Source organism: Alnus glutinosa, chromosome 4 (assembly GCF_958979055.1).
Source record: "Alnus glutinosa chromosome 4, dhAlnGlut1.1, whole genome shotgun sequence".
In the NCBI taxonomy this organism is placed as follows: domain Eukaryota; kingdom Viridiplantae; phylum Streptophyta; class Magnoliopsida; order Fagales; family Betulaceae; genus Alnus; species Alnus glutinosa.
Genome location: NC_084889.1, coordinates 12,277,344 through 12,291,257, shown reverse-complemented (window position 1 = coordinate 12,291,257; position 13,914 = coordinate 12,277,344). Strand labels below are relative to the sequence as shown.

Here is a 13,914-nt window from a genome sequence, read left to right as displayed (position 1 = left end):
TTTATAAGTTTAAACTTTTGAGATAAGTAGTGATTTAACGGTTCATAGTCTAATGCCATTTTTTTTTTTTGGAAAAAAAAGTATGTGAAATGTCTTTGACATTGACTCGTTAAAATCCTCCAATAGTTTGTGTATTATAACCTCATGTTGGTATTTTATGCATGCATGTTGCATGTTGCATGTTGCTTGTTGCTTGTTTAATGATAAGTGATGGGAATAAGATCGACACATACATGATCCTTTCATGATTTTAGTTTATTCAAGTGGAAAATATATAATATTAGTGTTTTACCATATAATTCTTGCGTACGTGTTGACCCCAAGAATGAGCAATTTCAACAACTATTTCTGCCCAACCAACAATTAATATGAAACTAAATTATAGCAAGAGTTAATTAAAATACCAAAAAAAAATACTCTTCTTCCTCGATATTATTATTTTTCCTCTCTCCCCCTTTCCCCTAGAAATTTTAGTTCACAACCTTGCGTGCTCTCCTAGTCCTAGTTCTAATGAGTTCAGATTTAAGAGTTCCGGCACGTGGTGGTTGATCTTGTGTTGGACAATAATAATGAGGTGTACAAAAATTTTGTATAATCGGGATTGAGTTAGGGTTCGTTTGAGTTTGCGATTTTAAAATAACGATTTTAAAATGTGTGATTTAAAAAAGTGATTTTTGAAAACGCAGTTTGGCCTTTAAAATCGCAAATTAGCCTTTTAAAATATTGCGTTTTCAAAAAGGCATCAAGTTACCTGCGATTTGAATAAGCACTTTTCTGCGTTTTCAAATCGCAATTTTTTAAAAACGCAGTTTCCAAATGGTTCATTTTTTGCGATTTAGTTTAAAATCGCATTTTTTTCTCTACGAAATCGCAATCTCAAACGCACCCTTAACTTATGAGTGGCTCGTATAATTCATATAAATTAATTTTTCTTTTTTCTTTTTTCCTTTTACAATTAAAAAATAATACCTAAAAGTTCGTTTGGGAACAAAAGAGAATCATTATTCTCTTAAGGGTTTTTCCTTCCAACCGAGTGTTTGAATCCAACTCGGAAAAAAAAAAAAACCAGAATTCAGCCATTTTTCAAAACTTGCCGTGATTTCTCATGGGTCCCACACGTCCTTTAGCACAGTACACCTACTAAACACAAATAATAATTATTTAAATTAAATAATAGTTTTTAAATTTTTTTTATAATAAATAATTATTATTTCAATCATTGTTCCACACTACTTTTCATAACATCAATCAGTATACACAACTTTTTATACCTCCAATTATTTCCTACCATTAAAAAACACTAATTTTCAATCTTAAAAAGCCAACACTCAAACATAATTTAAAGAATTTAAATTCTACTCATCACCCAAACATATTTTCTTTGCATCGAAATTTACAAACAAAATAAAAATTCAATTCTAATTTCAAAAATCCAACACCAAAACGGACCATAAAAGACTAAAATTCATATAAATTCATTTTTATATAAAATTCATATAAATTATTATTTTATTTTATTTTTTGCATTTAGATTTATATACAGGTACAAGTAATTTTTTTGTCAAGCTAATCCAACATATTTATTAAATGAATTATGTAGGTCGAATCAGATTAACCCATGAAGACATGTTTATTAAACGGGTTAACAGATCGAGTCATCTCACCAAAAATATAATGAGGCATGCCAAAGTTGAAAAAATTTGACCCATTTAACTAGTTAAATAAGTTTAAATGAGTCAAGTTCAAACTTGCATAAATTATGAGTCAATTCAACACGCCAACACGAATGACCAACCCTAATTAAATTGATGTAAGAAGTGACAATATAATGACGCATGCCAAGATTGAAAATTTTAACCTATTTAACTAAATGAGTCGAGTTCAAACTTACCTTATTAAAACTTATCATATTAAAACTTACCATATTAAGGTCACCTATGAATCAACTCAACATGCCAACATGAATAACCGATTCTTATTAAATCAATGTAAGAACCGACAAAAAGGGAATAATTGATCCTTGGCTTAGGTGGTGGTAGTACAGACAACAGAAAGTTGAGTTTTTTATCCAGCTTTTAAATCGATGTGACAAGAGTCATGTCACCAAATACACTAAATGAGCAATATCAATGGACAGAGTTTCCTCCAATTCTTGTCACAATCAAAATACATACACGTCATTTTTATAAATTAGGCAAGACAATTTGGAAGAAAAATATGTGATTTCAACTTTAGTCCAAACCCTCCAGGGCCTCCACTAATTTCAGGGACTAAAAGGATTTATTACGATGAGTCGATGACAGTATGAGCACGACAACCTTGTGATGCTTGTCGGCAGTTAAGGCAATAAAATGACACATAATTTAAGTTTCTTAAATCTACGAAGAAGATCACAAGTCCATGTAAATATATTTTAGAATAAATCTAGCGCATTTGTTTAGAAAACACCAGGTTACAAATTATAGATAGTATCTAATAATATACGTAAGCCAAGCCATATCTACAAACAACCTCACATGGGGGAGTGGATAGTCGACGCAGCCAAACAACCTCATCAGACACCACTTCCGACTTCTGAAAAATATTCTCCCACTTTCCATTTTCGTAACTGCAAGCACAAACAACACGACCGAGTCAGTTAATATCAAGTGCCCAAACTTCAAAAACCAATCATTCTTCCACCTAATCTGGAAGCGCAAATTTATTCAATTTTCTTTTACATATCACTTCATATAAATAAACTGTGCATCAACCGAACAAGTTTATAGCGCTTGATGGAAGTTGGGCATAGACTAATCTGACCAAAAAAAAAAATCGCCACAATTTAGTAGTAATTAGTACATCTTTCAAAAACCTACAATGCCCTAAACACAAACAGGCGCACATGTTTACATATGAATTCGCTTTGAATCTAACGCGTGTTTGCAAAACATAACACATTGAATCTATAATGGAAGTAAAAGGCCACATCAATTACTTATGCTGTTTGCAAGGTGTATTTATCATATCGTGACAAGAAATATTCATTAGAGTTATAAAAGGAGTATGTGTCAATTTCTTGAACATTTTTCATTGGATTCAATATTGCTACCACTCTAAAGAGAATACTAATGCTTTAAAATGATATTGTTTCCATGTGGTGGGCAAAGACCCTAATTCAATGGAAGCTGATAAAGAATTAGTTAAAAGTTTTATTTGCAGGTTCCATTAGAAACTTCAAATGAAACGATTCCATGAAGATTAAATGAATCACAACTTCACTAATGAAAACCAAGGATCAAATTGGCAAAATAAAAGATCAGCTAAGGACATGTGTGAATGACCTCTTAGAGTGCCATCTCTGCCTGTAATGCAGCAAGTTCGTCTTCCTCAGCTTTGTTCCTCTGAGGAATAGGACCAGCTGGGCGCCGGCCGGCTGGGACATGCACAGGTGCAGAAGAGGCAGCAGGAGCAGTAGTAGCAGGCTGAAGAAGCTGTTCCTCCAACTCAGCTCCTTCCAGTTCTTCAAGCTCTGCTTCCAATTCATCCTGAAAGAGCGAAGTGGAATGTTCAAACTTTTCAATTCAAGAAATAAATTGAATGGAACGTAAGAACTAAAACTTGAAAACATGCCTCATCAAAATCAGCTGATGCACCAATGGGTGCTGATAGTGCCTCCTGAATCTGTTTCATGTTATCGGTCTGCTCATTGATCTCATCCATTGTTTTATCCACATCATCAATGTTCCTACACAACCAAAATGTCATATGTGATACAATAAGGCAAAACGGAATAAAACATTCCATTTCAAATGAATGTCTGAACAATGTTATGATTTGTATGCTAACATCATTTACCAGAAAACTATTCATAGAGAATTTTATAATTTAACTAGATCCAAATCATTGTCCATAATGGCAGTGATGGACAAAAAATACTAGATTGCACTGAATGCATCTGAGATGCAACTTACGTTGCCTTGTGCATGGCCCTCATAGCAGCTGCTCCAGTTCTCAATGCATCAACGGTTTCTGTTGTAGCTTTAGCACCTTCCAACAGTATCATCTGAAACGCCAACCCAAAAGAGATTAATTTTGAATTAAGGCCCCAAAAAAGCAAACAAACATATAATAAAAACTCAATTTTAAAAAGAAGGGTCCTCGTAATTCTCATTACTTAAAACTTCATGTAAATTTGAAAACAATACTTTTCTTCTTTCTTTTATTTATTTATTTTTTTTTTTGGGGGGGGTAAGTAAATTTGAAAACATTACAACAGTACCTGATCATGAATACGCAATTGGAAATTTCCAAGCTGTTCAATCTGCTGTTCGTAAAGCCTCTTCTTCTTTAAACATTGTATTGCCGCTGCAAAACAGCAACAAGGTATAGAATTTAATAGCAGTCTGAACCAAAGAAAAAAGTAGAAAGTTTGTGCAATGACTCTTCAAGAATTGACAAATCATGAAGATTTCCGAAAACTCAAACATTTGGTCTCTTCTAGCTTACCATATCTAATTTAGGGAATCCATATCACACTCTAAACTAAGAAACCAAGACAAATGAATTACAAATACCTTATCATAATAAATAAAATGTAGCTAAAAAGACAGGACTGAGGCTAACTGAGGATTATAAGATCCTTATCAACAGATTATATGGTAGGGAACATCCATTATCGCTCTCTCACAACGATTATCATCTTAAGGAATAATCAACTTCATGGGAAATAATAAAGATAAGACCAATAACACGCACAAGAACCAAGCTCCAAGAACCATTGGTTTTTAAGGGGCATAACAACATATGAATAACTACATCCTGTTACCAGCAGTATCTTAATACACATCCTCCAAAAACAGAAACATTATAACACAAACATACTATAAAAAAAAAATATGCAGCAAATCTTGAAACAAGAGATCAATTCGTGCTTTATATAATGGAAAATTTTCATATCGATAAAGAATTTAGATGCCCCAAACTATGAAATCTATATGAAACAAGCAAGCACTTCAAAACAACAACATAATCACCTGCACTTTCCACTAGAAACAGAGAGGCACAATTAATATATACTAATTCCGAAAGAACACCTAAAATAATTTTCTTTTCGTGACTAATTCCTACACATGCTCTTACCCTTTTTGTTCTTTGCTCTAGTAAATTCCTTAGCCTTTTCAACCTCTGCAACTGCCTTCTTCGAAAGGACATTCTCCTTTTTCTCTAGCATTTCAAGTGTCTGCACATTGTAGAAAAAGATACATAGCAACTAAATTGATGAAAATAACAACTACAGCAGTTGGAAACCAATGCGACTAAAATAATGATGACAGGAAAATCATCATTACAAAGAAAGGGGGCAGGGAGGCGTGCCAAGAAACTGAAAGCTAACCCAACCCACCAGTCATACAACAGACTGTACATATAAAATGATATAAGATTCTATTATTTGAAATGAGCAAAACTCAACCTGAAGAACACATCAATGGATAACAAAACGGAAAACAATAAATCGTTGAAGCTACGGGACTTCTCAGCACTACAAACTATGTCAGACATTGACAGAACTAGCTTTGAAAACCTAGAAGAGAAAATCCTAATTTAGACTTGGAAGTGCTTAAATGACCCCTAGACCGACCAAATCATTATCCTTGGACTCACCCCTTACTCTTCCAATACTCAAATCCCAGAAACTCTCCCAAGTGATTAGCATGCATTCTTCCTAAAGTTTAAAAATCATTGGACAAATATCCACTTAAGGAAAATTTGCATAACAATCCCAACGATAACCCCAATGGAAAGACATATAAAAAGCCCATAACTGCTTGTGGGCAATCAGTTAGTGAACCAAGAAACGATATGTAAAAGGGGCAACAAGCCAGAATAATAAGATGAGTAATGCTAGAGGTACTAAATTTTTTACTAAGATAATGTGGAGCTTATTCATTGGTACCCGTAGCATTTTTTTTTTATTAATTATTTTGATCATCTCCAATGAATGAGCTCCACATCATCTTAGTGTCCATCTCTTAGTAAAAGATTTAGTACTTCTAGCATTACTCTAATAAGATTGATAAAAAATCTGTACTACAAACGGTTTCTACCAAGCATGTGTTGCTAACCATATCTCCCTACGGTTTTCATATGCTAAACACACCACTAAAGCTTTCAGATTCCAATATAACCAAAAAACGAGGTCAATAATTTATTTATTTATTATTATTTTTTTATATAAGTAATCAAAATACCATTAAATGCGAAAAAGTGCAATCCAGGTACGCAGCAAAGTCGATAATTGCAAATAACTAAATTTCTTTTCTCCTTTCCTTTACAGTCCTGATATGATTTCATTCATAATATACATCAACAAATCAATTTCAAAGGCAAAATTATGTCATATATAACAGAATAAGGCCCTGTTTGTTTCAACAGAATATAGCTCTTGCACAAATCCCCGGCAAAAAAATTCAATCAAATAAGAAATAATCTAAATCAAACCTCGTTTAACTTGTCTAACGTTGTTAAGGGGTTGGCGTCCGGCTTAGGCTTTCCGAAAACTCGCTGAAACATGATTGGTTCGTTTTAGTGCTAGAAAACACTCTCTGCTGCTGGAGAACGATAAAAATGAAAATCTATAAGCTCTGCAACAAAGCCAAACAGGGTGATTAGCAAATTTAACCCATATATCTGTGGAAAAATAATCAAATCCGTAATTACTATTCCAAGAGAATTTGTGAAATTAAATAATATATATATACACACATACGTATACGTATACGTATATTGATTGACTGACCTTATATAACCGAAACCAGTATTAGGATTTTGAGAAGTAACGAGTGGTAAGTAAACAGTATTTAGGGTTCGACCTTCGAAGTGAGAAAGGTCGCTCAGGAAAAGACTCGGGTTGGTAATCGAGACCAGAGGGAGAGGAGAGGAGGAGGATTTAATGACAGCCTGTGAGAAAAGTTAATATGAAGGACGAATCGTGTTATCGTTGGTTATCAAAATGGGTTTAATGACGCGCTGTGAGCAAAGTTAACATGAAGGACGAATCGTGTTATCGTTTGGTTTTCAAAATTTTGGTTTTTTTTTTTTTTTTTTTTTTTTTTTTTTTTTTTCTATTCAAATATGGGAAAAATGGGGAATTCAAAATTTTGGTTTGTTACGGGAATTAAATTGAAAAATTATATTAATTGCACTGCTTATCATCTAGTGAGAGACGCTCCAACTTCCTTCTAAAAATTTCTCTTCTCGTTCGCTGCTGGTGCTTCCTCCATGGGAAGGAAGCTTTACCTCTCCATCGGTTTCTGCCATCCTCTCCCCCTCCCCACAACCACCCCACAAGCCCACAACCCATACTCAAATAAGTTTGAGAGTTTTCTCTCAAACCCCCAAGCCGGCTTTGCCCCGGTTCCTCCCCCGTAGAGCTGGCCTTGCACCGGATTTATCTTTCCCTTTTCCAGCTTTCGTCTTGCTTTCCTCTAACCAGCAGGCTTGTACTCGCCTCTTCATCCACCATGTTTATGGGTTCTTAAGGTTTGGAATTTGGAATCGTTTTTTGGATTTTAGATCTACACACCTCCATTCTCTCTCTCAAGACATGCTCCTCAGCAATGGGTTCGCCGGAGTTCCTGGAGTCCACCGGTGGTCTTCCCCTTCTCGTCCGTTTCCTGGAAGATGGCGCGTGGAGCTTCCGACAGCACCCTCCTCCACTTTCCGCACCAACCCCGAGTGGTTCCGGCCTATTCCGCCGCTTCCCATTGCTAAGAGGCCTTCCCTAGGCGGAGTGTGGTGCTCACGATCCTCCTAGGATGGCTCCCACACCGCCAGCTCCGCCATCTTTGTTGCTGCTGTTTTTGTGTTTGTTTTTTTGGGCTTTTTTGTTGTACCCCTCTCCCTCTGTTTACCCCTGTTTTGATGTTTGGGTCTTTGTGACTCAATGCACTTATGAAATCACCTTCAATGGTGACCCCAGCTTTGTGGCATCCGTGCCTCGAGCCAATGGGACCGCATCTTCGGAAGCATTGTCCCCGCGCACTTTCATTCATAGTTTATATTTTGGGTTGCCTAAGCCCTTCTGTACTTGTGTTTTTTATTTTTTGTTGTAATTGTTTCTGATGTATCTATTAAAAATAAAAAAAGAAATTTGGTTCGTTTGCCAATTACTACTCCCAGTAAACTACCAAGAGAGGTAAGGGTGTATAAATTGGTCGACTATTAACCGTTAATCACGTAATAGTATAATTGCATAATTACGAATACTTGTAACTAGATAATTGTCTAGACCGTTTGCAGTTATCTGTTATAAGAATTTAGAAATTCGTTTAATAACCCAATAACAGGTAACTGGTTTATTTTATATATATATATATATATATATTAAAAATAACCTAGACTCCACGAGTACACTCCAGATATCTTCAGTGTAGATAGATTTCTTTATTGCTAAGGCTTGCGTTAATAAAGTCTAACCCCTAATGTGCATACCTGATCTAGGTCCTGAAACAAGGCATGCATTAGTGTTCGAAGCTCGAAGCCCCCAATCTAAATAAAAGGACATGAGTCCAACCAATGAGTCTTAGTGTACAAATGTTGTGCTCTAAAATGTTGTGCAAAATTTTTTTCCCAAACAAAAGTTGCACAAGTTTAAAGCCTTTTGAAAATTACAAAGGATGGAGTTCTTTTCCTCCGGCCAGAGTTCCCTATTTAAGTTCATGGGAATGGGTATTACTTTTAAGGGTTAAACACCCTATTGGTACCTGTGGTTTGGCAACTTCATTTTTTGATCCATGTGCTTTCATTTGTATCACAGATAGTACCTGTGGTTTGGAAAAAGACGGATTTAGTACCTGCGTTAGTTTTTCCATCTAGAAATTAACGGCTTGCTACTTCAGCTTCACGTAACACCCCTAAGGGCACAACACCTGTCCCGGTCACCACGTCATTAATCCTAGTGTTGAATCAATTTCATATAATTTACCAAAAATCCACATAAACCAAAATCAAGCGTCTTCGTCGTCTCTTAGCAACCAAAATCCCGAAAATTGTCGAAACCTAACCCCATCTTCGGTCGACCGTTTATCTCCAAGCCGTTCTCCCTAAACCAAACACAGAATCTTTAGCAGATCAGGTCGGTTAGTTGTTCTTCACTCGACATTCCCCCAAAGTGGCGAAAATCGTCGAACCCTAACCAACTTCGTAAGTCCGTTTCTCCCCAAACCAAACCCCAAATTTAAAGCAGATCAGGCCGATTATTTCGTTTAAACTCCCGCACGAGATGGCATCAAGTCGCCTATGAGATTCGAAAGTGAAGGGGGTTTCCCGTTGTTTAGACAAGGTTGGATTTAGATTTTTTTTTTTTTTTTTTTAAATAAATAGGGTTAACTTCACAGAAGGGTATCGAACTATCCGAGATTCCACAGAAGGGTACTAAACTATTATTTCTCTCGAACCCGGGGTTTTAAATATCAAAATGAGTCCCATAAGGGCATTCCGTCTGTTCTCGGTGTCAAAACGTGATGGAATTGGTACCACGTGACTTTTTCAATGCGTTTGGTCTTCTTTGCCCCTGACTTCAACGGATACAATTTCGAACTTATTTGGCAAGTCGATCATATTATCCGATTTTACCCCAAATTGCTTTGCAAGTCTCCAAAAACCCTAGAGATCCCAATCCGTACTCGTGCGCTAAGAACCCTAACCGTGTTGTTACACTGTGGCTTGTTTCGACAGTATACACAAGAATCAAGCATCAAAGGCTGATTTTGACTAAAGGTAATGAACTTTTTGCTCTTTCTTTTTCAGTGTAAATGAATATTTATTTAGTCATATTAGTTTATTTACGGATTACTTGTTTTTTTTTCCGAAGTGCTGGGCGTTATTTGGGGTTTAGGGACACTTTTCCCGTTGTTTAGGGTTTAGGTTGTTACGGGACCATGTGTTTGGTCATCGGCAGTATCTGGGTCTTATTGAAGTTGCCGAGATGGTGTATTTGATATATTTTTTGGGTTGTGGGTCCTATTTTGTTTGGGTTTGTGGTCCCATTTGTTCCTGTCATTATCTTGTTTCAGGTTTGTTGTTCTCTTTTTTGTGGTTTGTGGTCCCATTTCAGGTTTGTTGCTTAGGGTTGCAGAAAAGATCAATTTTTTTTAACACTATTTGTTGTGGTTAATGGGTCTTGATGTGTTTGCCATTATGGGGTGACTTTTGTTTTGGTTTGCTGGCTGATGCCTTTATTATGCATTTTGTATCCAGAATTGCATTGCTTTACTCTGCTTGTGGACCCAATGCCTTTACTCTTTTTTGTTTTTGTTTTTGTTTTTGTCTGCTCACTAAGACGTGTCATTGTTTTGTCTATTTGTAGGACACGTAATGTATCCAGAATCCATAATCTTTGAGGTACACCATGGTGGCCGATTTAATAAGGAGCATAGGGTCACATATGTTGGTGGGGACATATCACATTACCCTGACCCATATGATAGAGACGAGTTGTCTTTTATTGAGATAGAGAGGGTAGTTAGGACTTATGGGTATGGTCCTGGTGACCTAATTTACTATAATCTACCTACCAAAAGTCTAGATGAAGGGCTACGACTTATTTCTTCTGACCATGATGTCATTCAAATGGTGGAACACCATAGGGAGCATGGAATTGTAGAGTTATATTTGGTTTCCTTTGGTGTAGTAGATGTAGAAGTAGAAGTACACGGAGAAGAGGGTGTTGATGATGAGGAAGAGGAAGACGAATATGAGAGAGTGTCTGAAGAAAGAAGTGACCCATTATGGGATCAGGTTCTAAGTGATGACTCTGATGCTTATGATTTACATGGAGATGCAGAGGTGGGTTTAGAACATGATGATGTTCGTGTAGATGAAGGGTTTGGACTACAACCAGAAGATGTTGTGGATCAGAAGGTTGGAGTAGAAGCAGCAGTTGGTCAAGCAGAAGAGGGTGAGGGTGAGGGTGAGGGTGAGGGTGCGGGTGGGGGTCAGGGTGAGGGTTATTCAGATATTTCCGGTAGTGATGAACTGAACTCACCTAGTGCTAGTGATGAAGAGGGTGTGGCTGAGGCTGAGTCTTCAAGACGGCCCTGTGTCACCAAGAGGGTTCCATTTAGTAAGGATGATTTGGAAGATCCGAATTTGCAACGAGGTAACACTTTTCGGGATGTCTATGAGTTTAGAAAAGCCATTAAGCAGGCCTCTGTATTGAAAGGGAAGGACTTGACTTACCAAAAGAATTCAAGGAGTAAATGCATTGCAGTGTGTGCAGACAAGAATTGTAAGTACAGAGTTTATGGGAGGCAGTTGAAAGATGAGTCCACGTTCATGCTAATTTCAATTAGGCCTAGACATACATGCCCTAGGAGGTACAAGAATCACTTGATCACTTCGAACTGGGTTGCCGAGGGGTGCATGGACTGTTTTAGGGATCAGCCGAACATGCCTATAGATGTCCTGAAGAAAAAGGTGAAAAAGAAGTGGAATGTTGAACTCCACAACAGTTCCTTGTATAGGGCTAGGAAGAAGGCACAACAGACAATTTATGGAAAGTTGGGAGAGCAATACTATCGATTATGGGACTATTGTGCAGCAATTAGAAGCACAAATGTTGGGAGTTGTGTAATTCTGATGGTTGAGAGACCTATGCCCGAAGTGCCTTGTAGATTCCAGAGGATGTACATGTCATTGGCAGCCATGAAAGATGGATTCAGAGATGGGTGTAGGCCCATCATAGGGCTTGATGCATGTTTCTTAAAGGGAGTTTACAAGGGACAGTTAATGGCAGCTATTGGAAGGGATGCCAATGATAACATGTACCCAATTGCTATAGCTGTGGTGGAGGCAGAGACTAAGGACAGCTGGACATGGTTTCTTGAGGCCTTATTATCAGATCTTGGCCCTAGGGGTCCACATGGGTGGACTTTCATTTCAGATAGACAAAAGGTAAATATTTTCATATATCTTTTTTTTATGATCTACATGTCTTCTATGTGATTTGATAGAGATATTGTTTTCATGTGTGCAGGGATTGGTACCAAGCCTACATGAGGTGTGTCCTCATGCTAAACATCGAACATGTGTGCGGCACTTATATGCCAATTTCAAAGACGATGGTCATAGGGGGGTGTTATTGAAGGACATGCTGTGGAGAGCTGCTTCATCTTACACACAAATTGGATTCTATGCTGCAATGGAGGAGCTCAAGGGCCTAAACCCTAAAGCACACGAGTACCTAGAAAAGGTTGACCCTAGAACTTGGTGTAAAGGATGGTTCAACACAAGTACAAAGTGTGACCTTCTGCACAACAACTTGGCTGAGTGCTTCAATAGTTGGATCCTCAAGTTTCGGGATAAGACCATCCTAACAATGTTGGAAGGAATCAGGGGCAACTTAATGAGAAGGTACCAAAGAAAGAGAGATGCTATAAGGGCCATGGAGGGGAATTTAGGGCCAAAAATTAAAGAGAAGTTGGAGATAGAGGAAGATGAGGCCAGCCATTGTACACCAATATTTGCTGGTGATGGTTTGTTTGAGATTGAATGCAAGGGCAAGAAGTATGTGGTCAATTTGTGCCAGAGAACATGTGGGTGTAGAAAATGGGATGTCTTTGGCATTCCATGTTGTCATGCCATCTCGGCAATATGGCATGGTGGAGGCAACCCAGAGGATTATTTGAGTCATTACTTTGGAAAGGAGATGTACTTAAAGGCATATGCACCCATCATTTACCCTGTACCAAGTGAGGAGCAATGGGTTAGGACAAATCAACCGAAGATTGAACCACCTAAGTTAAGAGCAACTATAGGTAGACCTAAGAAAGTTAGAAATAGAGGTACTGATGAGACATCAAATCCATACTCAATTAGAAAGGGTGGCAAGAAGAACCAATGTGGGATGTGCAAGAAATATGGTCACAATACAAGAACATGCACTGTGAGGATGAGGCATGATGAAAGACAACAACGTAGGAGAACTTCTACAGAGAACATGCTGCAGATACTGACTGCAATATTGACAGGGTAATGTTTCTTCTTTGTGATTATTTAGCATGCATTTAGTACCTAAAGGCATATGTTTCTTCATAGTGTGAGTTTTATATGTTTGAGTTGTTTTGTGAACATAATTGATACACATTATGTTTTGTGATGGTTTCTGACATTGGATGTGTTCTTTTTAGATTGGTGAATCATCCAGTGCACCTGCTGTGGGCCATTCCAATGCACCAACATCTAGTGCCCCAACATCTAGTGCCCCATCTAGTGCCCCATCTACTGACAACCCTACTGTACCAACAAGGGGTCGGGGTCGAAAGAGGGTAAGAGCAAGAGGAGAGAGTACAAGCACTACATCTACTGCACCAAGTAGGGGTGAGAAGAGCACTAGAGGAGCGGGTGCAAGCACAAGATATACTAGGAAGAAGGCTAGTACCAGTTTGGCAACTAGAAGCAGAGTTGGTGGAAGATTGAGAGCATATCCTACACAAACTAACCCAAACACTCGAGGAAAGGTGATGGTTGACCTCACTGGGAACCCTTCTGGACCACCCAAGGTTCCAAGAGGTGGACCTGCATACTCATGGGGTCCTCCCAGGGTTGCAGGTGGCATTACTTTCAGACCAATTCCCCCTGACTTTGACATAAACAAGTCAAAAGCAACTAGTTCTGACATTCCTCCACCTGTAAGCAAAAAGGATAAAGGGAAGAAGAAAATTTGGCAAGTCTGACCGGATATGTGTTGTACATTTTGGAAGGGCATGGACAACATGGTTACATTTTGCTGGTGATGTGTATTTTTGGATTTATGTTATGTATTTTGGAAGGGTATTGATGTGTTTTGATGTTATTTGAGTAATTAGGAACTGTTATGTATTGGTTTGTTTTTTTGAAGTGTTTTGATGTCATTTGACTTTTGTGTAATGGTTG

At 37.7% G+C, this 13,914-nt stretch overlaps 2 protein-coding genes across 2 annotated transcripts; one reads left to right on the top strand and one right to left on the bottom strand.

The window, feature by feature from the left end:
• Positions 1–2,352: 2,352 nt before the first annotated feature.
• On the bottom strand, positions 2,353–6,938 carry LOC133867247 (vacuolar protein sorting-associated protein 32 homolog 2-like). The gene is made up of 8 exons (XM_062303969.1): positions 6,779–6,938; positions 6,481–6,623; positions 5,122–5,221; positions 4,262–4,347; positions 3,954–4,045; positions 3,613–3,727; positions 3,324–3,527; positions 2,353–2,608 (listed from the first exon to the last, which is right to left on the bottom strand). Exons 2-7 carry the CDS (start codon positions 6,550–6,552, stop codon positions 3,327–3,329), a joined length of 666 nt encoding a protein of 221 aa, XP_062159953.1. The 5' UTR covers positions 6,553–6,623; positions 6,779–6,938; the 3' UTR covers positions 2,353–2,608; positions 3,324–3,326.
• A 3,418-nt stretch (positions 6,939–10,356) lies between these two features.
• Positions 10,357–13,015, top strand: LOC133866132 (uncharacterized). Its single transcript, XM_062302685.1, has 2 exons — positions 10,357–11,934; positions 12,017–13,015. The coding sequence occupies exons 1-2, from the start codon at positions 10,357–10,359 to the stop codon at positions 13,013–13,015; spliced, it is 2,577 nt and encodes an 858-aa protein (XP_062158669.1).
• Positions 13,016–13,914: the final 899 nt, after the last annotated feature.